At 41.7% G+C, this 23,954-nt stretch overlaps 1 protein-coding gene across 3 annotated transcripts in view; it reads right to left on the bottom strand.

The window, feature by feature from the left end:
• Positions 1-3,047: 3,047 nt before the first annotated feature.
• Positions 3,048-23,954, bottom strand: part of SLC25A33 (solute carrier family 25 member 33) — a 30,751-nt gene continuing 9,844 nt past the window's right edge. Inside the window, exons 3-8 of one of the 3 annotated variants that reach the window (XM_033432869.2) lie at positions 21,971-22,090; positions 12,416-12,493; positions 10,175-10,275; positions 8,148-8,214; positions 4,953-5,233; positions 3,048-3,544 (exon numbers count right to left, since the gene is read on the bottom strand). In XM_033432869.2, the coding sequence (XP_033288760.1) occupies positions 3,342-3,544; positions 4,953-5,233; positions 8,148-8,214; positions 10,175-10,275; positions 12,416-12,493; positions 21,971-22,090 (850 nt within the window). In that variant the 3' untranslated portion in view covers positions 3,048-3,341. Of the gene's footprint in view, positions 3,545-4,952; positions 5,234-8,147; positions 8,215-10,174; positions 10,276-12,415; positions 12,494-13,075; positions 13,509-21,970; positions 22,091-23,954 lie in introns of those variants that run through there. The other 2 variants (XM_049712709.1, XM_004272364.3) reach the window with 2 other exon arrangements.

The raw sequence follows: 23,954 nt of genomic DNA on the forward strand, positions 1-23,954 counted from the left end.
AGCATCCTGGGCTAATAAGTCTTTCCCCGGCTAGTCCTGTCTTCCCAACGCCTAGCCAAACCGGGCCTATGCGCGCGACGCTGTTTTACGGCAAGTCGGAGCTTCTTAAGCCGCTTCCACTGAAGCCACTCCAATGGTCAAAAAATTAGTTTGCAGAAACATGAACCCCGCCCACTCCTGCCATAGGGAGGAAGGTAACTAGATCATGGGACAGCCATGCTACGGAACGTAATTCAACTATTAGAATGTCAGAGCTATAGGTATTGGCCTAGAGGGATGAAACACTTAAAAAAAAAAGCAACATGCACATTAATTTTGATAATACCTAAGTTTGAATAAACTCCTATAATATGTGTATGTTTATTGGAACAGACAATGGTTAACATTGAACTGCAAACAGCTACCTCGGGGGGGTGAAGATTCACTTCATGAAAGTGTTTTAGTATTATTGGTTTGTGCTAAATTACTTTTATAACTTAAAAAAAAAGAAGCTCAAGTTGGGAATATTTGTATTTAATTCCGCAATATCTATTTCAGTGTTTCACAACTATTCGTGTTTTTTGAGGTCAACATTAGAATCCTTACCGTCCTGGACAGTGATGGGTGATTTAGCAGCAAATGTTTCCTGTTTCCTGTTGCTGGTTAATCTGTCCCACATCCTAGTCCTGTGCCTTCACCAGGAACTGCAGACAAGGGAACAGGGCACGAAGCCTGGGCAGTGATGAGAGTCTGCCTGGACGCTCCACTTTCTTGTAAGTTAAGTGTCAGAGTAGAGGCTTTCCTTTGCTTCATTTCTGCTTTCACCACGAATGAATGAATAGCAGTGAAGCTTCCCTTCAAAATGTGAGGCGTTGTATTTAAGCACCATTCTCTTTCCAAGGAAGATTGTCTGCAGAACGTCCCACTCAAAGGAAGGGCTCTGTGATCTATGTGGACAAAGAATGCACCCAACAGTTCTGTCCTGGGCATGGCTAGAAGCTCACCTTGACTGGGGTGGAATCGTAAGCCTTAAGTGAATTGAATGGAATGGTTTGCTGTACCTTAGCTTCAGAGTCAGATCATTGCGTAGGCTCGGATGCCCCTTCCACCTTACATTCATCTACTCAGCAAGCAGCACAAACCCATGATTGGTCCAGTTTACTACTTATCTCTGGCGAGCCAGGCAAGCCTCAGAGCCTCTCTCATTTGTAAAATGTGCATGATGGTAATACGTGCCTCACAAGTTTGTCAGAATTAATTTAAATGAGAAAGTAAGTAACACCTTGCACAGTGCATGGCACACACGGATAAGCAACGAGGGTTTAAAAAGTCTTATACGTATGACTACTGAAAAATGGTGAAATGTCAGTGACTAAGCTTGTGGAAAAGAGAGAAATCAATCATGGGATTTTTCCATTAACAGCTCAGTGATATATACCACTTTAAAATCCAGTAAGCCCCTTTATAGAGGAAGCATCACTTTCTTCCTGCTTGTTCTCTTCCTACTTCTGGTACTCAACGTTTCTTTCATTTCAATGCCCTGTTGCAGAAGCAGAGAACTAAATTATACCAGCTTAATATCAAACTTATTACCTCAAGAATGTATAAGTGAAAATTATTTCCAAATAATTCTCATACCCAACTAGTGAATATTAAGCAACCTAACTTTTGACCTTCATATTAGATAAAATCTAGAGGAAAAATTCAGGCTTTCGTATGAACATTAAAATAGGAAGGTGTTGCTAAGTGCCACTATTAACCAGTGAAAATGAGCTTCTGGAATAGAAATATCTTTGCTGTCACGCATTGTAGAATCACTGAAGTTTGACTAAAGTCATTTATTTTGACTTCCATTTAGTGTTGACAGTTGTAGCAAATTATGCTAGAGGGCTCAAAAACACCAACCAACCTCCTTTATGACCAAAGGTGAAGAGAATTAAACTCAATTGTATTTCAATTTGAAAATAACCTCTTCTCATTCCTACCAGAGTATCTGCCACTGAATCTGATGTGACAGTGCATCAGTGATTAGAATCAAGTATCTTTCTAGATATTCAGATTGAAAAATAACCTTAATGTACAGTATATGCAAATTCCAGTGGAAGAGTTCATGGGAAGACCATCTATCTTACCTGCCTTCTGTCTTATTATCTTTCTGTCCTTTATTAAATTTCCTTTAAAAATGAGGGGGGGTTTAAAACTCTGGTGATTTCTCATTTCTAGGATTTTAACTTTTTAACCTTAAATTCTAGGGTATTTAAACAACACCAATGCCTCCTCTCAGAATAAAAGAGCACTCCCCTAGGGGTGGGCAGTCAACCGTGCTCCCTGCCCCTCTTCTCCAGTGGTGGAGCCCCGAGAACAGGGCTGCAGACGCGCCATGTTCCACACTTACAGCTGACTCGGGAGGCTGCCCTCTGACACTCTCACAAGGGACCTGGGCTTGACTAGGCTGAACTGGGGCAAGTACATCCAGGGCCAAGGTAATTGGTAAACTATTCTTTAAAACTCTTGCCTTTGGGCTTCCCTGGTGGCGCAGTGGTTGAGAGTCCGCCTGCTGATGCAGGGGACACGGGTTCGTGTCCCGGTCCGGGAGGATCCCACATGCTGTGGAGCGGCTGGGCCTGTGAGCCATGGCCGCTGAGCCTGTGCTCCGCAACGGGAGAGGCCACAACAGTGAGAGGCCCGCGTAACGCAAAACAAACAAAAAAAACTCTTGCCTTTGGTTCAAACTGGGGATAGAGGATAACTTCTGGAAAAGGTTTATAGTTTAAAATATTTAGTGTCAGGAAGCTGTACTTATTTTTTTAAACTCAGCAGCCGGAGAGCTTCAATGATCAATCTGTGGGAGGTTTCTGGAGACTAGCTGGGGAGTCTGTCCTGGTCTGCCCTGTGCCATCAAGATGTGGCGCTTCCTACCGGTCCCGCAGTGCAGGATCTTAGTCAGACTAGAAAACAACTGTACCTTGACTTGATAGTTTTTCTCTGCGTTTCTAGGCTTATGCTTCACTGAAGTCCTTAGCTACAGTTTACCCTATGGGCGGACATAAAAGAGGACACAAAACAAATTTATACTTAAATACCATGATTTAATTTACTGGCTGCTTTATCCTGAATTCTCTTAAGTTAAAACAAAACAAAACAAAAACAACCAAAAGTTATAATTAACTGTTAACGTTAATGAAAATAAACCTTCCAGAAAGCATGAATCCAAAAGGAAATGTCCAACAGGTGACACAAGCCAGATATTCTACGGCCTTTCCTGTTTCGGTCTCAAACATTCTACACATCAATGGAAAAAAAAAAAAAAATTCTCTAGAGTTTCTCAGTTTTATTCTTCTAGACCACAATTTTATGGTCTGTTACTGAGCATGGTCTTCTAACAGGTACACAATTAACTCATAGGTAGACAACACAATGGCAGTATTTGGTATCTGCCGGATGAGCTGGGCAAAGAGTCCTCTATAAAAGGCCAGGTAGCCTTCTTCCCGGAAGACCAGCCGAGCAGTCTGGACAAAAGACTTGTACTTGGTGCCCTCCTCCCGGAGCCGTGTCCTTATGACTTCTGCAGAGAGAAACACACATTTCAGGCTACAGATGAACTGTACTTCCAAGCAATATGTGCAGAGAACGCGAAGCACACAGCTTTACAAACGTTAACGTACAGTTATGGCTCTTTGCCATCTCAGCTCTATTTGGTTGGGGTAGTCACAGAGAGACAATGAAAAGTTCTTTTCAGAACATTTTCTAACTCTGGGAATTGGTCAATTAGGGAATTGGTCAATTGTCCCAAGACTGATGTATACATACAAAAGCACCAAATAACTTCTAGGGGTTTAAAAAATAAGCTTAGTTTGAATGGGACTCAATTTTAAGATAGTTTACAGTTTTCTACTCTCAGTGAAGTAAACACTGTCATTTCCCTGGAGGTGTATTTGTATCACGTATGGTGACATCTCCAACAAAACTTTCTTTCCATGTACTCCCCAACTTTCTCCTCCTACCAGGATCCTTCTCCACTCCGTCCAGCCTCCTCCTTTTTCATACCCTTGCCCACCTGGCCCTGCCTCACCCTGGCACCCACAGCATGACACCTGTGACTGCCTGTCAAGCGGACTTCAGGGCACGTGACCCGGGAAGCACCAACCCCCTCTCTGCAAGCCCGTGGGGCTGCCCGGTGCCCCAGCACATGACGGGGACTCAATGACCTGTGAGAAGTTGACCATGTGCATTTGTCACAGCTGACAGTGCAGCGGGTGTTTGCAAACAAAACCTGTTTTTCATGGCACAATAAAATAAGCTGTTTTTTTTTCTTTTAAAAATAGTTCAGTAGGGGCTTCCCTGGTGGCGCAGTGGTTGAGAGTCCGCCTGCCAATGCAGGGGACACGGGTTCGTGCCCCGGTCTGGGAAGATCCCACATGCCGTGGAGTGGCTGGGCCCGTGAGCCATGGCCGCTGAGCCTGTGCGTCCGGAGTCTGTGCTCCTCAACAGGAGAGGCCACAACAGTGAGAGGCCCACGTACCGCAAAAAAAAAAAAAAAAAATAGTTCAGTAGAACATTAGGTCTATTATTAATTCCTTAAAAGGTAAACTTACCCAAAGTAGTTTTCCTCAGCACTCCATTCAAAATGGAAGCTGAAATTTTTTTTAAAGCTTGGCTCCTACATCATTTTTTTAAATTGAGGAATTTTAAATAAAATCCAGATTTTTGGCTTCTTTGGAAACATCAGAAGTTCCACAACCCAGGGCCCACATTCCACACAGCCGAGTTTTGGCCACAATCTGCCGCAGCCAAGTAAAGCGGAGCTCCCCCTGCCCGCGTGAGCTGCATACGTGAGCTGAAGCCAGCCGAGCTGGGCTCAGCTACCCTGTCACCTGCAGGTGCTTGCACGTCCACCTGAGCTACGGAGGTCTGGATACACTGACACAAACTGATGGCTATTTTCCTGCTCCGGAAGGAAAAGCAAAACCTACCATGGGGGTAAGCAACACAGGAAGCACAGCCCTTGGAAAGAGCAGCAGCTGCCATAAGTCCAAAAAAGTTTGTGGAGTTTTTCTCAGTCCCATTTGTAGAAGAGGCTAAGGGAGCTTCTTTCAGATACTTCTTCAAATTTTCATAAATAGCAAAACAGATGATGGTTTCTGAAATTCCAGCGTACGAGGCAGTTAGTCCCCTGTAGAAACCACGAATGCCTTCCGTCTGGTAAACATAGCGAGCACACTGGAGCGTGTTCATCTGCTTGGAGCCTCTCACTCTGCACAAAGGAGACCAACGGGAGGCCGTTACGACAACACGCTCAGGAGCCCGCCTGCTGCACCGAGTCACAAAGATTAGCTAAAGAGAAATTGCATGGTGGGTGCCACAGTCTTCCCTGGTCTGTGGTTGGCTGAGCCCGGCCTGCTGTGAGGCCAGGCCCATCAGCCGGGACACCCGACAGGCCCACAGGATGGGACATGCACCTGTACTGGGTCACAGACTCGTGCTCAGGGTCTTCGATCTACTTTTGGAAAGAGCTATATGGAAGGTGTTCATCACAGAGGAAAATACGACTGCAACAGAATCAAAACAATCCCAACGTCTACACATGGGGACAGATACGTAAACCGTGGTACATATACTAGATTAAAACAGTTGTGAAGGCAGTCAGATGTGGGGAAGTGCTGGACAAAATTACACGTAAAGTATAATTGCGATTACTGTACACATATGCTTTAAGAAAATACTGAAGGAAAAACTCCCCAACATTCCGACAGGGTGGTGAGCGTGAGTATTCTTTCTTATCGTTCTAGTCTCCAAAGGGTGTATTTTGATTCCATTATTTCTACATTTGTAAAATTATAAACAGAATAGACTCTACAATAACTAAAAAGCCTTCGGCCTGGATGCTCCTACCCCACGACAGGAAGTTTTCATAAACCGCCGGGATACAAACAGAATCCCAGGACTGGACAGTGTTCACACTGGGCGCACGTGGGAGGCCCCCTGTGGGGCAGCAGACCAGTGTCCTGGGCCCCCCAGCCCCACCCCCTACCTGGTGTGACCTTTGTGACACAAACGCCAAGCACCTCGCTCCCCTGCTTAACACCCTCTCGGGCAGGGCTCCTTGACCATGGCACTATAGGTATTTGGGGCCAGGTAATTCTCCGCTGGGGGCGGGCCTATGCGTTGTAGAATATCTAGCAGCAGCCCTGGCCTCCACCCACTAGATGCCACCTAAGTCGTGAGAGAGAAAGACATCTCCAGACATTGCCAAATATCCTCTAACGGAGGACAGACAGGCCCCCTGAACCACTGCTGCCTCAAAATAAAGCCGAGTCCAAACGCCCATTCCTCCCCAGGGCTTTTAAGGATGTGGCCCTCTCTTTTGGCTTCTCCCGTCTTATCTCCCTGCACCTCCCTCCTTCTCCAGCATATCTGCATGCAGGACACACCCCTTCTTTCTGCTGCTCGGAATGAACAATGCTTTCTTGCCTTCAGATTTTCTGCACAGCAGATTCCCTGCCTGAGGCACCTTCACACCCGCCGCTGCCCACCGGCTATCCAGTAGATGGGAGGGTGGATGCCACAAGAGCCCCTCCCTGGCTGCACGTCCTGCCCAGACTGCATTAAGGACCCTCCAGGGTCCTGGAGCACCTCAGGCCTCTTATCCCACCAGCCTAGAATTCTCTTTATTTTCTGTGAAGCTGTGAGCTTCTGGAAGGCAAGGCCCATGTCTTATTCCCTGCTGTTTCTGCTGTGACTAGTTGCACAGGAAGCATGCAACAAATACTCATTGTTGAGGGCTATGTTAACAGAGCCCACACAAACACGGCTTTCAAATGTCCTAAGCACGGGTCATTTCCAGCCAGATTTAAAAGAATGCATATAAAGGAAGGCTCTCAGCTGACTCATGCATTTATCCGCTGCTAAACAGAAGTGACATTAGGACACTGTATGCACACCTGGAACTGGGAGCAATTGCCAAAGGTTTCCAGGAGAGGACACTGGTCTGCAGCTTGCAGGACAAGGTGTTCTTGAGGGACAAGAAGGGGAAACGGGATTCCTGGTGAGGGGACGGCAGATTCAGGGAGATGGAAGCATGAGAGCACATGACATTTTTAGAAAATTGCAAAGGACCTTGAATGTTAAGCTGAGGAGTGAGGATTTGACCCTGAGAGTAACTGACATTCATCGAAGGATTCTGAGCAAGCAATCTATTCAAAATGATTAGACCTGATGCATTTTAGAAGGTTCTTTCAGACAGAATGGATTAGGGGAAACACAGAATCAAAGACCAATTCAGAGGCTATGGGGGTCACTGAAGAGAAAAAACAAGCTAAGGCAGACCCCAGCTCCACTTCCAGGGGGCGCACTTGCTCGCTCTCTCCCCTGCTTTCTTTACTGGGTAGCTTAAGGTTAGACTGGACTAGCTGGAAGTTTCCAGCGCCCCACACAACGTTTCTAGGCAACCTAGTAACAGAAGGGCTCTTAGAATCCTATCACAAAGCATCATTTACCATCTTCACTAACTTGAAATTACGGTAGTTATGGGGCTGCTCTTTGATCTTGTTATTTAATGTGTTAAAGAATTATATTACTATATTGCAATTAAAAAAAAACCCCACTGATAATTGTATTTCAATAATTGGTTTTCACTCTTTTAAAAATATTGTTCTAAAAAGCACCTGCAGCCTTCACCAGAGACTGCCAAGAGAACCCACAGCATGAAAAATCCCAAGAATCCCTGGCTAGTCTCAGCACAGGAATCTCGGATATCTGAGGGCCTCGGAGATTAGAATGCCCCTTCTGAGACCAGGGGCGTTTGCTGTTCTGCCCTTCCTGGCATCTTCCCACTTGAAAGAGAGGCCACCTGGAGGAGAGCCCGCAGCACTCCAACTTGGGGGCGGTGGGGTCATCCAGGAGCAGAGACCCACCGACTACCCTGTAGATCAGGGGCCACAACTGAGCGAACTTCGACACCCCCTTGTGTGTTATTTCTGTTGGCCTTTGTCTCCCCACAAGGCTTGGCAGTATCAACCTCAAGACAAAAGGGGTTTCTACATATGCTTATATTCAGACAAAACAAGGATGGGGATGGCTAAGGACGATCTCACTCCACAGCTGGAACTGGTGGAAGAAAAAAAGCCCTAAGAATTCTTATATTAAGGAAGGAACAATTAACAACTTACTTCCGTTCTAGCTGCATCCGGGTTTTAACCATCCATATAGGATTCATTAAGGAATTTGTGACAAAAGCTGGAAGAAAAAAAGAATAGAAAATGTTATCAGTGAACAGAGTCAATGCTTATTAAAGCTGTCTATTCCATGTGATAAACTTTGAAATCAGGCTTTCAATGGCTTAATAATAAAAACGGATGGTAGGAAGCAGTTATATTTCCATACTACAGATGGAAGCTATAGTCCCCTAAAATGTAACATCTACTGGTATGTAGGACCTAACATATATCTATTTTCTAGAGCCCTGTCTAGTCCATTCAGCCGCTAGGTGGTGCTGTTGATATTCCTGTTAATGTGGTTCCATTGGTAAATATATACGAAACTATTCTAAAACTCAATTGAAAGGTTCAGGTTCAGAAATAAATTGTTTTAAAAAGTTGCTGATCTTATCCAAAAGGGTACCTGATATATAACTTAAAATAGAAGAAACTAAATCTCCATTTACCTGAATCCAAACTTCAACATTTTAATACCTGACCATTTTAGGAAATCAAAGTTTTAAGACTGATCTGCCTATAGTAACCATTTTTAAAGTAAGTCTTCTCCATCTTAATATTGTTAATCATTCCAGGCCAACCAAAAAAGCAGTATTGACCTGACACGCAGTGAGTCCTCCGGAATACCTCATCCCCTCCACAGCCTAAGTAGATTGATTAGATAATAGGACCCTAGATAGTGGTTTAAAAATCTCCCTCCACAGATGAACAACAAGGACCTACTGTACAGCACAGGGAACTATATTCAATATCTTATAATAAACCATAATGGAAAAGAAACTGAAAAAGAATATATATGTGTGTGTGTATATACATAAGAAACTAATCACTCTGCTGTACACCTGAAACAAAACTTTGTAAATCAACTATACTAGAATTATAAAAAAAACCCAAAAAACTGAATGTTACCAGGAAGGAGGAAAAAAAACAAAACAAAAAACAATAACAGCAACATTAGCTCCTTAAAACAGCAAATTAAAGACTTCATTAAAAAAAAAAAATCTCCCTCCAGGTCTGTTTTATTTACCAAGGTTCCTCTATGTTAATTTTGCAAAAGTTACAAAACTGGGGCACAGCCTTTCGCGTATGGCTAACTCCCTATCGGCCTTGGCAGTGAAGCCTGGCCTCCTCTGAACCCCACGCACTCCTCTCAGGCTCCGTATTCTGTAAAACACCTTTCTTGTTGTGAAGCAGCTCTGCTAATGTCATTTCCCATTTGGGGTCCAGAAATTATTATCCGTAACTACTCAGATGGATTACTAATACTTTTATTTGGAGTAACAGGGACAAGACTGATATGTACAACTTGGAGGGTAGAAAGTTTTCATAAAATGCCAATTTAATTCTCTAAAACACCCTTCTATTTAAATAGACATAAAATTTACATCGAAAAAGACACAGTCTTCTCTCAGCAATCTACATGTCCATGTTTTTGCCAAGTATTTCCTGGGGAAAAAATCCTTTTGTGAATTTTCCATGGTAGGTGGAATGATTCCCTCAAAAAAGAACAGAAGCTACCTAATCTATCACTGATCCTACTGCAAGAATCCCGCTACAAGCCCTGAGCCCTCATCATAGAATCCAACTGTTAAGGACAGAAGTGCCAACTGTACTCAGGGTAGGCTAGACACCGTCGGGAGCCACAGAAAAAGCAGCTCGAACTTTAGAAAATAATGTAATAAAAAGGCATGAAAACACATTAATATTCCTTTAAAAGATACATCACACTAACCAGTAGCATGCATGAGAACATGTCAATTTTGAGGGAGAATAAAAAGCTTCAGGGTAAAAGGAAACGGAAGCAAGTTACAAACCGCTCTCAAACACTCATGTTTTATCACTTCTAACATAAAGCTTTAGGAAAATGATTTTAGATGCAAAAGAAGCAGAGACCTAATTTCTAATTCCTGGAGAAAGCTGTTTGGTACAACACATGCTTTAGGAAAGTGAGCAACTCATCTCCACTCACTACGGTAACATACCTGCAGAGCCAGCTGAGAAAATGTGCACAGTATTGCTATTAGGCACGAAAATGCCATTGAACTGCTCTTTGGCTTTGGAGTAGCATGCAAAGTACACAGCCCTGTTAGAACAAAGAGAGAATGCTATCAAGACATTGGTTCGACGCTATATAATATGTATGTCCTTCCACAACCCCTGAAAAATTTAGCAATATGGGAAAGAGGTTAACATGTAACCGAAAGCTTGACCTTATCTGTGCTAAAAACCAAAACTTGTTGCAGGCATCTTCAGGAAGCTCCTGATTGGCCCTCCAGAAAGTACTCAATGATGACGGGAGTGCCCAAAACAACTGAGGAAAATGAGGTTTTGGTAATATACATACAAAGTCCGTTTACAGTCTTCATCCTGGATGAATGCCAATCCTTTTAAGCACCAACATATACCACAACTGTTAAAATTTATAATACATTTCTAAAACATACCACACCTGTCCTGCCTTACACCAAAATGAGTATGTCAGATGTACTGTGAACTTTATTCCTGATGACTCAGGATCACATAGGAACATGTATGGTGGCACACGTGTTTTCATCAAGTGCACCCTCCACTGACGTGCTCTCAGCCCCAAAAAGGGACCGCTGGGGGTGGCGGGTGCCCCACCTTGGCTCTCCGGTCTTCTCTGCCTCTGTCTGCTTCCCCGCTTCTGTCTCCTCTCCTGTTGGGGCTGGAGGGCAGAGCCTGGCTGTGATTTTCCCTGCTTCTTCACCAGCAATGTCAGGGAAAATGCTTTTTTTCAGCTGGCCCATGGATCAATTATAGAATGTATTTTTCAACTTAGGATCCTGACTACATATCATGAATGTGTTATAAAACAGTCTTTCGTTTTTTTCTAGGTCCCAACTGTTCTAAATGGGTGTGGTGGCCAGGACTCTATATCAGATTGACAGGTGTTACCAAATTAGCACTGTCCACAAGTAGATCTGACTCCATTTTAAAAATTTACTACATATATGCAGTATGTTTGCCTTCTCTTAACAATGCATACCTCATATAACCTCACAGACTAGTATTTTCTATATTTTCAATAGATTATGCACATAACCTACAGAATTCCAAAGGAACAAAAGGATTTAATAAGAATCTGCATTTTTTTATTGGCGTATAATTGCTTTACAATGTTGTGTTAGTTTCTGCTGTACAATGAAGTAAATCAGCTATATGTATACCTATATCCCCTCCCTCTTGGACCTCTGCATTTTTACAACATCCTCAGGAGATCTGCGTATAAACTGGAGCACTGATATGCAAGTATTCTAGAAGCTTTTAGTCTTAACTTTGTATAAAACAAAATTCTCATTTTTGTTATAAAGATGAATTTTGCTTAAAGTCTATTCAAGTACTATGTGGATTCACATAAGTGACCCTTGTCACTGTGCTCCCCCTCCCAGGAGGTAATTTCTAGAAGCAGTTTCTTACCTACTTTTCACAGATAAGCTGCTATGCACACACACACGCAGAGACATTCACTTTCATATCCACACACGCCTATCCTCTGTATCAGCACTGTCGAAAAGAACTTTCTGCAGAGATGGAAATGTTCTATACCTATGTTCTCCAATGCAGGAGCCACTAGCTACATATGAATGCTAAGTAACTTGAAATGTGGCTGGTGAGACCAAGGAACTGAATTTTTAATTTTAATTGATTTAAGTAGCCCCACATGACCAGGGGCTACTGCATTGGGACAATGCAGCTTGATATATTCAAATAAGCTTTAAAGAGAATTAAACCTTGTAACACAAATAAGAATGTTTTAAATAAAGTAAGCTTGGAAGCCTTTAAAATTGCTTTAGATCAGTGCTTCCAAGTGCATATGAATCACCTGTGGGTTTTGGCAGAATGCAAATTCTGATGCAGGTCTGGGGTGTGGTCTGAGATCGAGTAGTTTTAACAAGCTCCTAGGTGATGCCAATGCTGCTGACCACACGCCATCCTTAGTGTAGCAAACACTCAGAGAAGACACCACGTGACGGGAGCAGAATAATTCTCAACTTAAGAATACAATAACTAAGAATCTCTTTCTCGCGCACACACTGAAAGACATGCCAACAGTTATCACTACTTCTATATGTCAGATGCACTTTGGCAAATCCCCCACAGAAAAAGAAACTAGACATCTAGCGGTATTGCCCCTCCAGTAAGAAAGGACTCAGGGTATTAGATACTGTATGCAGTGAGCTAGCTGAAGGATTAATGCTTACCTTGATGGTGCAACTCCAACCAAATTTGGACCCAAGCCTCTAAAAAGTGACTTTGGTCCTTCCTTCTCCAAGATCGACCTGAATAACGAGAAAAGATGTATCTTTAAAAACCTTAGGCAAGGCCTGTGCAAAATGATAAGGGTTCAGCCTTCACATTAGCTCCCTGAATAAAGAACAGAATGTTTACAAAACCCCAGGGTCTTATCTGATTATATTACAATACAAAATCAGAAGACTGATGAATACTGCTTTCATTACTACAGTGAAAAAACATGCTTCAAAATCTCCCTTGTTCAGGCAGGAGCAAGGTGTTCAGGGTTTGCACTACCCACCAACATCCTAGGAAGGGAGAAAGCAGCAAAGGAAATGATGTCCTTGTTATGACAAGATTGTTATGACAAGATTCACTGAGAAACAGGTTGAGAAATTTCTTCGGATGGTATTTCTTTTGGATTTATTCCTTATTTCTAACCTATCTTCTAGATCTTTACCCATTACAGGAGAGCCCTAAACAGGGAAATGAGGAACAGAAGAATCCAGTAACTTTCATGGGACGATGACTGCTCTTTAAAGCTAACGCTTAGTATCTCAGGTTCAAAGAGAATACTGTGCCTGCTTTTTCTTTAAAAACTTTTTTACTGTGGTACATAAATTTTTTACCATTTTCCATTTTTAAGTGTATAGTTCAGTGGCAATAAGTACATTCACACTGTTGTACAACCATCCCAGCATCCATCTCCAGAACTTTTTCATCTTCTCAAACAGATTCCAGAGATGGCCTCATCCACCAGAGGGCAGACAGCAGAAGCAAGAACTACAATTCTGCAGCCTGTGGAACAAAAACCACATTCAGAGAAAGACAGACAAGATGAAAAGGCAGAGGGCTATGTACCAGATGAAGGAACAAGATAAAACCCCAGATAAACAACTAAACGAAGTGGAGATAGGCAACCTTCCAGAAAAAGAATTCAGAATAATGATAGTGAAGATGATCCAGGACCTCGGAAAAAGAATGGAGGCAAAGATCGAGAAGATGCAAGAAATGTTTAACAGAGACCTAGAAGAATTAAAGAACAAACAAACAGAGATGAACAATACAATAACTGAAACGAAAACTACACTAGAAGGAATCAATAAGAGAATAACTGAGGCAGAAGAACGGATAAGTGACCTGGAAGACAGAATGGTGGAACTCACTGCTGCAGAACAGAATAAAGAAAAAAGAATGAAAAGAAATAAAGACAGCCTAAGAGACCTCTGGGACAACATTAAACACACCAACATTCACATTATAGGGGTCCCAGAAGGAGAAGAGAGAGACAAAGGACCGGAGAAAATATTTGAAGAGGTTATAGAGGAAAACTTCCCTAACATGGGCAAGGAAATAGCCACCCAAGTCCAGGAAGCGCCGAGAGTCCTATACAGGAGAAACCCAAGGAGAAACACGCTGAGACACATAGTAATCAAACTGGCAAAAATTAAAGAAAAATTATTGAAAGCAGCAAGGGAAAAACGCCAAATAACATACAAGGGAACTCCCGTAAGGTTAACAGCTGATTTCTCAGCAGAAACTCTACAAGCCAGAAGGGAGTGGCATGACATATTTACAGTGATGAAAGGGAAGAACCTACCTACAACCAAGATTACTCTACCCGGCAAGGATCTCATTCAGATTTGATGGAGAAATCAAAAGCTTTACAGACAAGTAAAAGCTAAAAGAATTCAGCACCACCAAACCAGCTCTACAACAAATACTAAAGGAACTTCTCTAAGTGGGAAACACAAGAGAAGAAAAGGACCTACAAAAACAAACCCAAAACAATTAAGAAAATGGTAATAGGAACATACATATCGATAATTACCTTAAACGTGAATGGATTAAATGCTCCAACCAAAAGACACAGGCTTGCTGAACGGATACAAAAACAAGACCCATATATATACTGTCTACAAGAGACCCACTTCAGACCTAGGGACACATACAGACTGAAGGTGAGGGGATGGAAAAAGATATTCCACACAAATGGAAATCAAAAGAAAGCTGGAATAGCAATACTCATATCGATAAAATAGTCTTTAAAATAAAGAATGTTACGAGAGACAAGGATCCCTACATAATGATCAAGGGGTCAATCCAAGAAGAAGATATAACAATTATAAATATATATGCACCCAACATAGGAGCACCTCAATACATAAGGCAACTGTTAACAGCTATAAAAGAGGAAATTAACAGTAACACAATAATAGTGGGGGACTTTAACACCTCACTTACACCAACGGACAGATCACCCAAACAGAAAATAAATAAGGAAACAAAAGCTTTCAATGACACAACAGACCAGATAGATTTAATTGATATTTATAGGACATTCCATCCAAAAACAGCAGATTACACTTTCTTCTCAAGTGCGCACAGAACATTCTCCAGGATAGATCACATCTTGGGTCACAAATCAAGCCTCAGTAAATTTAACAAAATTGAAATCACATCAAGCATCTTTTCTGACCACAGTGCTATGAGATTAGAAATCAATTACAGGGAAAAAGTGTAAAAAACACAAACACATGGAGGCTAAACAATATGTTACTAAATAACCGAGATCACTGAAGAAATCAAAGAGGAAATCAAAAAATACCTAGAGACAAATGACAATGAAAACACGACAATCCAAAACCTATGGGATGCAGCAAAAGCAGTTCTAAGAGGGAAGTTTATAGCAATGCAATCCTACCTCAAGAAACAACAAACATCTCAAATAAACAATCTAACCTTACACCTAAAGGAACTAGAGAAAGAACAAAACCCAAAGTTAATAAATGGAAAGAAATCATAAAGATCAGAGCAGAAATAAATGAAATAAAAACAAAGAAAACAATAGCAAAGATCAATAAAACTAAAAGCTGTTTCTGAGAAGATAAACAAAATTGATAAACCATTAGCCAGACTCATCAAGAAAAAGAGGAAGAGGACTCAAATCAATAAAATTAGAAATGAAAAAGAAGAAGTTACAACATACACCACAGAAATACAAAGCATCCTAAGAGACTACTACAAGCAACTCTATGCCAATAAAATGGACAACCTGGAAGAAATGGACAAATTCTTAGAAAGGTATAACCTTCCAAGACTGAACCAGGAAGAAATAGAAAGTATGAACAGACCAATCACAAGTAATGAAATTGAACCTGTGATTAAAAATCTTCCAACAAACAAAAGTCCAGGACCAGATGGCTTCACAGGTAAATTCTATCAAACATTTAGAGAAGAGCTAACACCCATCCTTCTCAAACTCTTCCAAAAAATTGCAGAGGAAGGAACACTCCCAAACTCATTCTATGAGGCCACCATCACCCTGATACCAAAACCAGACAAAGATACTACAAAATAGAAAATTACAGACCAAAATCACTGATGAATATAGATGCAAAAATCCTCAACAAAATACGAGCAAACAGAATCCAACAACACATTAAAAGGATCATACACCATGATCAAGTGGGACTTATCCCAGGGATGCAAGGATTCAATATATGCAAATCAATCAATGTGAGACACCATATTAACTGAAGAAAAACCATATGATCATCTCAATAGATGCAGAAAAAGCTTTTGACAAAATTCAACACCCATTTATGATAAAAGCTCTCCAGAAAGTGGGCATAGAGGAAACCTACCTCAACATAATAAAGGCCATATTTGACAAGCCCACAGCAAACATCATTCTCAATGGTGAAAAGCTGAAAGCATTTCCTCTAAGATCAGGAACAAGACAAGGATGTCCACTCTCACCACTATTATCCAACATAGTTTTGGAAGTCCTAGCCACGGCAATCAGAGAAGAAAAAGGAATACAAATTAGAAAAGAAGAAGTAAAACTGTCACTGTTTGCAGATGACATGACACTATGCATAGAGAATCCTAAAGATGCCACCCGAAAACTACTAGAGCTAATCAATGAACTTGGTAAAGTTGCAGGATACAAAATTAATGCACAGAAATCTCTTGCATTCCTATACACTAATGATGAAAAATCTGAAGGAGAAATTAAGGAAACACTCCCATTTACCACTGCAACAAAAAGAATAAAATACCTAGGAATAAACCTACCTAGGGAAACAAAAGACCTGTATGCCGAAAACTATAAGACACTGATGAAAGAAATTAAAGATGATACCAACAGATGGAGAGATATACCATGTTCTTGGATTGGAAGAATCAATATTGTGAAAATGACTATACTACCCAAAGCAGTCTACAGATTCAGTGCAATCCCTGTCAAATTACCAATGGCATTTTTTACAGAACTAGAACAAAAAATCTTAAAATTTGTATGGAGACACGAAAGACCCCGAATAGCCAAAGCGGTCTTGAGGGAAAAAAACGGACCTGGAGGAATCAGACTCCCTGACCTCAGACTATACTACAAAGCTACAGTAATCAAGACAATATGGTACTGGCACAAAAACAGAAATATAGATCAATGGAACAGGATAGAAAGCCCAGAGATAAACCCATGCACCTGTGGTCAACTAATCTATCAAAGAAGGCAAGGATATACAATGGAGAAAAGACAGTCTCTTCAATAAGTGGTGCTGGGAAAACTGGACAGCCACATGTAAAAGAATGAAACTAGAACACTCCCTAACACCATACACAAAAATAAACTCAAAATGGATTAGAGACCTAAACGTAAGACTGGACACTATAAAACTCTTAGAAGAAAACAGGAAGAACAGTCTTTGACATAAATCACAGCAAGATCTTTTTTGATCCACCTCCCAGAGTAATGGAAATAAAAACAAAAATAAACAAATGGGTCCTAAAGAAACATAAGTTTTTGCATAGCAAAGGAAACTACAAACAAGATGAAAGGACAATCCTCAGAATGGGAGAAAATATTTGCAAATTACAGACAAAGGATTAATCTCCAAAATATATAAACAGCTCATGCAGCTCAATATTAAAAAAACAAACAACCCAATCAAAAAATGGGCAGAAGACCTAAACAGACATTTCTCCAAAGAAGACGTACAGATGGCCAAGAAGCACATGAAAAGCTGCTCAACATCACTAATTATTAGAGAAATGCAAATCAAAACTACAATGAGGTATCACCTCATACCAGTTAGAATGGGCATCATCAGAAAATCTACAAACAAATGCTGGAGAGGGTGTGGAGAAAAGGGAACCCTCTTTCACTGTTGATGGGAATGTAAATTGATACAGCCATTATGGAGAACAGTATGGAGGTTCCTTAAAAAACTAAAAATAAAATTACCATATGACCCAGCAATCCCATTACTGGGCATATACCCAGAGAAAACCATAATTGAAAAACACACATGCACCCCAATGTTCACTGCAGCACTATTTACAATAGCCAGGACATGGAAGCAACCTAAGTGTCCATCGACAGATGAATGGATAAAGATGTGGCACATACATACAATGGAATATTACTCAGCCATAAAAAGGAATGAAATTGGGTCATCTGTAGAGACATGGATGGATCTAGAGACTGTCATACAGAGTGAAGTAAGTCAGAAAGAGAAAAACCAATATCGTATATTAACGCATATATGTGGAACTTAGAAAAATGGTACAGATGAACTGGTTTGCAGGGCAGAAATTGAGACACAGATGTAGAGAACAAACGTATAGACACCAAGGGAGGAAAGTGGCGGGGGTGTGATGAATTGGGAGATTGGGATTGAGATGTATACACTAATATGTATAAAATGGATAACTAATAAGAACCTGCTGTATTAAAAAAATAAATAAAATAAAATTCAAACAGATTCCATACCCAGTAAACACTAACTCTCCATCCCCCCACCCCAGCCCTGGCAACCACCCTTCTATTTTCTGTCTCTATGAATTTGACTGCTCTAGGGATCTCATACAAGTAGAATCCTACAGTATCTGTCCTTTTCTGACTGGCTTCTTTCACTCAGCACAGTGTCATTAAGGTTCATCTATGTTATAGCATGTGTCAGAATTTCCTTCTTTTTAAGGCTAAATTATAAGTCCATTATATGGATGCCCCACATGTTGCTCACCCTTGGGCTGCTTCTGCCTTTTGGCTACTATGAACGTGAGTGTCCAAGTATCTGTTCAGGTCCTGGGGCAACTAAGCCCATGCGCCACAACTACTGAGCTGGCGCGCCTCAACTAGAGAGCCTGCATGACACAAACTACAGAGCCCACATGCTCTGGAACCTGCGCGCCACAACTAGACAAGAGAAAACCCTCAAGCCACAACTAGAGAGAAGCCCGCACACTACAACAAACATCTGGCGTGCCACAATTAAGACCCGACACAGCCAAAAAATAAATAAATAAATAATAAATCTTAAAAAAAAAAGTAGGTTAAGTGAAAGGAGCTGGACACAAAAGGCCATATGCTGTATGATTTCATTTAGATGAAATATCCATGAGACAAATCTATATAGACAGAAGGAAGATTAGCAGTTGGTTGTCTAGGGCTGGGGTCCTAGGGATGGGGAGTGACTGCAAACAGGTTAGGGGACTCTTATAGTGGGGATGAAAACGTTCTAGAATTGTTGTGATGGGTGCACAAAACTCTGAACATACTACAACAGGAGAACTGTGTGCTCTAAGTGGGCACATTGTATGGCATGTAGATTACATCTTAATAAAGCAGTTAAACAAACAAAAAAAACCCAGAAAGCCTCACTGAAAAAGTTCTTGAAAACAGAAGACATATTTGTAGGAACAGAGTTTTAAAACAAAATTTAACCCTTGTGCTAAATCAATCGCTTAACAATAGATAAATGATAAAACTGGAATATAGACTGTAGTTAAAAAGCAGTACATCAGTATTAAATTTCCTGAATTTGAAAACTGTACTGTGGTTTTAAGAGAATATCCTTTTTGTAGGAAATAAATGCTAAAGAATTAAGGGTAAAGGGACATAATGCAATGTAACCTATTTTCAAATGGTTCAGGAAAAAAAACCTGTATGTATATAGAGCAAAAACAAATAAGCAAATGTGGCAAAATGTTAAAGACAAGTGACCTGAGGTAGAGTATATAAGCAAGTTATTTGTACTGTTCCTGTAACTTTTCTGTAAGTTAGAAATAATTTAAAAAAAAAAGTTCTTAAAAAAAAGCTATAGGTCATAGGTTATAAAAATACTGAACTCATGTTTGTAGCCCACAAAGCCACGAAACAAGGGTTGGGGTAAAGACAATTCGTGGGTTTCTGTAAACCTAACACTCCAAATGAAGGACACGGAGTTTCAGTGCATTTTCACACTGGCCAAAACCAAGCCATTTGGTCCTTAATACAGGCATCAGAGTTTAGTGTTTTCAACTTTAAATACTTTACTGTTACTCTTTCTCAAAACAGGACTGGGCTTTTAAAAAGCCAGGCTCTCTCAACCAAAACTTCTCTCAAATAACACCCTGAAGTGACCTACACCTTATAGTATAGCATGTAAAAGATTTCAAACGGTCAACACATTCAACATTTTTTAAAGTTCAGACTCCATCTTTGGTCCCCACGAATGTTCACCGTGCAGCCGGCCCAGGGGTCACCTACACACAATTAAGGGAATCTCTGGCTCCAGGGAGCTGGGAGCCGCTCATCTATAATGCAGTAGGGAACGCATGTCCTCAAGTGACTCAGGCCTTTTAAGAACTGCAGAAAGGCTGTCTCCATAGTTACGCATATTAACAGTGGGCAAAAAGTCAAATCTGTTACATAATTCAAACTGCTAACCTAGCTGGATGTTTACAAAACTTTTCTGGAACAATCAAGTGCCTACTATAAATGGTACTCCTCAGCTTGTTAGGACTCAGACTAATTTTCCCACAGTCATAGAAACTTTCATTTAGGAAAGAAATGCAGAAAGAAATTAGAGTCTCGTTTGGAGCGTTTCATTCTCTTCACTATTTTAGATCATACTATGCATACCACAGACCAATCCAGGACAAAGCTCTCATCTGAACCCATCAGTGTTTAAAAGAGAAACGGGGCTTCCCTGGTGGTGCAGTGGTTGAGAGTCCGCCTGCCGATGCAGGGGCGCGGGTTCGTGCCCCGGTCTGGGAGGATCCCGCGTGCCGCGGAGCGGCTGGGCCCATGAGCCGTGGCCGCTGAGCCTGCGCGTCCGGAGCCTGTGCTCCGCGGCTGGAGAGGCCACTGCAGTGAGAGGCCCGCGTACCGCAAAAAAAAAAAAAAAGAGAAACGACCTCACTAACATATTACTTTTCAAAGAGGTACTTCAAAAAACAAAAATAAAGTAACCTGAAGTAGTTTAAAGAACAGGAGTTCTGATTAGGAAAAAAAAAGACTAAGTCCTAAGACATTTTAAGGCAGATGCCTGAATAAAAGGATTATTAATTACCCCTTGGTAAATTTAATATTGAGAGCCTAATTGTTTTAACATCTGCCTTTTTTCTTTTTAAGTAACTATATTCAAAACATAAAGGTAATTGATGCTCCATTGGAGAATATTTTTTCTCTGATAGGTTAACCTAACACGAGACACAAGCAAACACTGATTTGTACTTTGAAAAATAAACTTCCTGTACACAAATTCTGTTGTCTGCTAAGTCTTTAAATGCAGTACTTCTTGGGCTTCCCTGGTGGCATAGTGGTTAAGAATCCGCCTGCCAATGCAGGGGACACGGATTTGAGCCCTGGTCCGGGAAGATCCCACATGCCGCAGAGCAATTAAGCTCGTGCGCCACAACTACTGAACCTGCACTCTAGAGCCCGTGAGCTACAACTACTGAGCCCGCGTGCCACAACTACTGAAGCCCATGTGCCTAGAGCCCGTGCTCCGCAACAAGGGAAGCCCGCACACCACAACGAAGAGTAGCCCCTGCTTGCCGCAACGGTAGAAAGCCTGCATGCAGCAACCAAGACCCAACGCAGCCAAAAATAAAAATAAATTAAATAAATAAATAAAAAGAAGTTAAAAAAAAAAAAAGATAAATGCAGTGCTTCTTGGAAGAGTAAGACTAATAATAAGCAGCTTACTTTTAAATGAATAATCATCTGATAAACCCAATGGCTTCTAAAACTGTGAACAGACAACCTTGATGGGCTTTGTGGCATAGAGAAAAGGCCTGGATCTCTGTCCTGGTTTACTATTTCCTAGATAAGGAGCTGGCTCTGCCCTAGCCTAGGGGTGATAAGGGGAAGAATCAGAAAGCAGTCCAACGAGCCAGATGAGCCAGGAGGGTGGTGGTAAAGTGAAAAGCAGTCACCTTCCATTAAAGCATCCTAAAAGATATGCTGCTTATGCTGGTACACTGTCTGATGTAAGTACTGGGTAACAGACTGCTTTCAGAACTGATTAACAGGAAATGACATACATCTGCCCCGAAGAGCAAGTGTGCTTTCTCCAGATGAGAATTATGTAGTATGAGAGTCCCCTTTTTGCCTTGGCTACCAAGAAACTCAATTATAATTCTTATGTTTCAAAAGTACAGAAAGTATGTATTATGATAGCAGCTAATATTTATTATTTACACAGTGGGGGGAGGACTGTGTGTTAAGCTCTTTATATTCAGTATCTTACTGATGCGCCATGTTCTGTTTGTCCTGAATTCTTGCTGTGTGACAGGCAGCATTCTCAGTGCTCGGGGGTACCTCGGGGGTCAAAACAAACCGAAGTCCCTGCCTCTGAGGTACTTCCGTTCTGGTGGGGGCAGGGAGAGAAAAGAAACAATATAAATAAGTAAACTACACTGTGTGTTGGATAGAGGTGAGTGCTGTGGATAGAAATAAAGCAGGAAGGAGGCACAGGGCCTGATGGAAGGGCTCAGTTTTCAACAGCATGGTCACTGCAAGGCCTTCCCGCAAAGGTGACAACTGAGGGCCAGCCATGCAGATAATGTCCAGTAGAAAGGCCCTGATGTGGAATGTTCCAGAGTTCCCAGTCTTTTAAAGGGACAGGAGGAGGCTGATGTAGCCGAAAGGTTCGGGAGGGGAAATACGAGGAGGTGAAGCCAGGGAAGTAATGGGAGGGGTGGGTGACAGGGGTGCTGAGACCGGCAGGCCCCGGAGGTAGCTTTGGCTTTTACTGGCGGGTGGGGCATGGGCCTTGGAGGCATCTGGGCAGAAGTTTCTCCGCTGCTCCTGAGGATGGAGCAGGGGGCAAGGTCTCTCACCAGACCACTTAGGAAAATGGGTTGTCTTGCGTGCGGTGTGGGCACTGTTCATGTGTTTTAAAAGATGGAGAGGTTCTTCTTCCCCTTTGGTTTACATTTTAGTAAACAATTGTCCTAATTGGGGAAAAACATACATGGAGAGAGATTTATTGGAGATAGAGAGACAGAGGTACTGGGGGCGCAGAACACGCATCCTGAAACACTTGAACTAGAGAAGCAGTCCCATTTACCTTATGGGCTTGGCGCCGGTGACACCCTCAACTTCCGGGCAAGAGTTCCCAGTTACAGTAAGTAGATGAATCCACTAGTCATGAGTTGTTGGCAAGCATGTAAGAGGAAGTTCACCTTGGATGTTAGCAGAATTGGCAAATTACTTGTTTCACTAGGTCCAAAGCATCTTAAGTTCCTCAGAAGAAAGGCGTCATTTGAGACACTGCTAGTGACTACACTTATAAAAAGGCGAACCGAGATGGGGTGTCTTCAGAGCCATGTTTTTGGAGGAAACGGGCTTGTCTCTCTCCTTACTGAGAGCAAAAGCGTGCCTCCCATCTCTGTGCTTCCGCCTTCCCTGCGCCTGCCCCTAACTTTCTGCCTTTTGTGCCTCCCCAACATTTCTCAGCGTTCAATTAAAAAAAAAAAAAAAAAGATTCTCCTCGAGTCTTGGGTAGCAGCCGCCTCTTTCCCGAGTTGGGTTTCTGACTCTCCCACTTGGGACCTTGCCCTCGGCAGCTGGCCCTGCCGCCCAGTCTTGCCCGAGCTTGGACGCACCCTCGTACGTGTGTTTGGCATGGGTGCCTGAGTGACTCAGAAGTCGGCTTTACAAACAAAACGTACCTAAAAATAAATTAAGTGCTTTCCAATCCATTCTGCCTTATCTAAAATGTGACAGAATTCTGCCCAAAGTGCAAAGCGTTGTGGTTATTACGACAGAGCACTTCCACTGTACTGCATCTTTTTCTAACACTTTCCCAATTAAACATGCACACTCATACACAGCTGTGTCTCTCTTGAACCCATGCTCTCCCAATGATCAGTGCTAGAGTTCTGAATATCAGTGTAGTCAAATTCAACTATCATTTACTGAACATCTCTTTTAAAGCACAAGGCCCCAAGCTAAAACGCAGACATTGCCAAGCGCTCTTCTGAATTACTGATTTTGCCTTACACATAGAGACTGATGAGCCAAATTTGACCTAAGAATATTTAGCTACTTTGTAAACAAATGAGATATTTTAATGCAGTAAAAATAATAAATTAGGCAGATAGCCTAGGTATGAAACAAAAATTTTAAAGACCGTTTTACTAAATATATACTTCAACTTTTCTATAAATGTAAAATTATTTCCAAATAAAAAGTAAAAAATTGCAACATTTTATTTCCATATTACTTCC

The sequence above is a fragment of the Orcinus orca genome, chromosome 1 (genome assembly GCF_937001465.1).
Source record: "Orcinus orca chromosome 1, mOrcOrc1.1, whole genome shotgun sequence".
Taxonomy (NCBI): Eukaryota; Metazoa; Chordata; class Mammalia; order Artiodactyla; family Delphinidae; genus Orcinus; species Orcinus orca.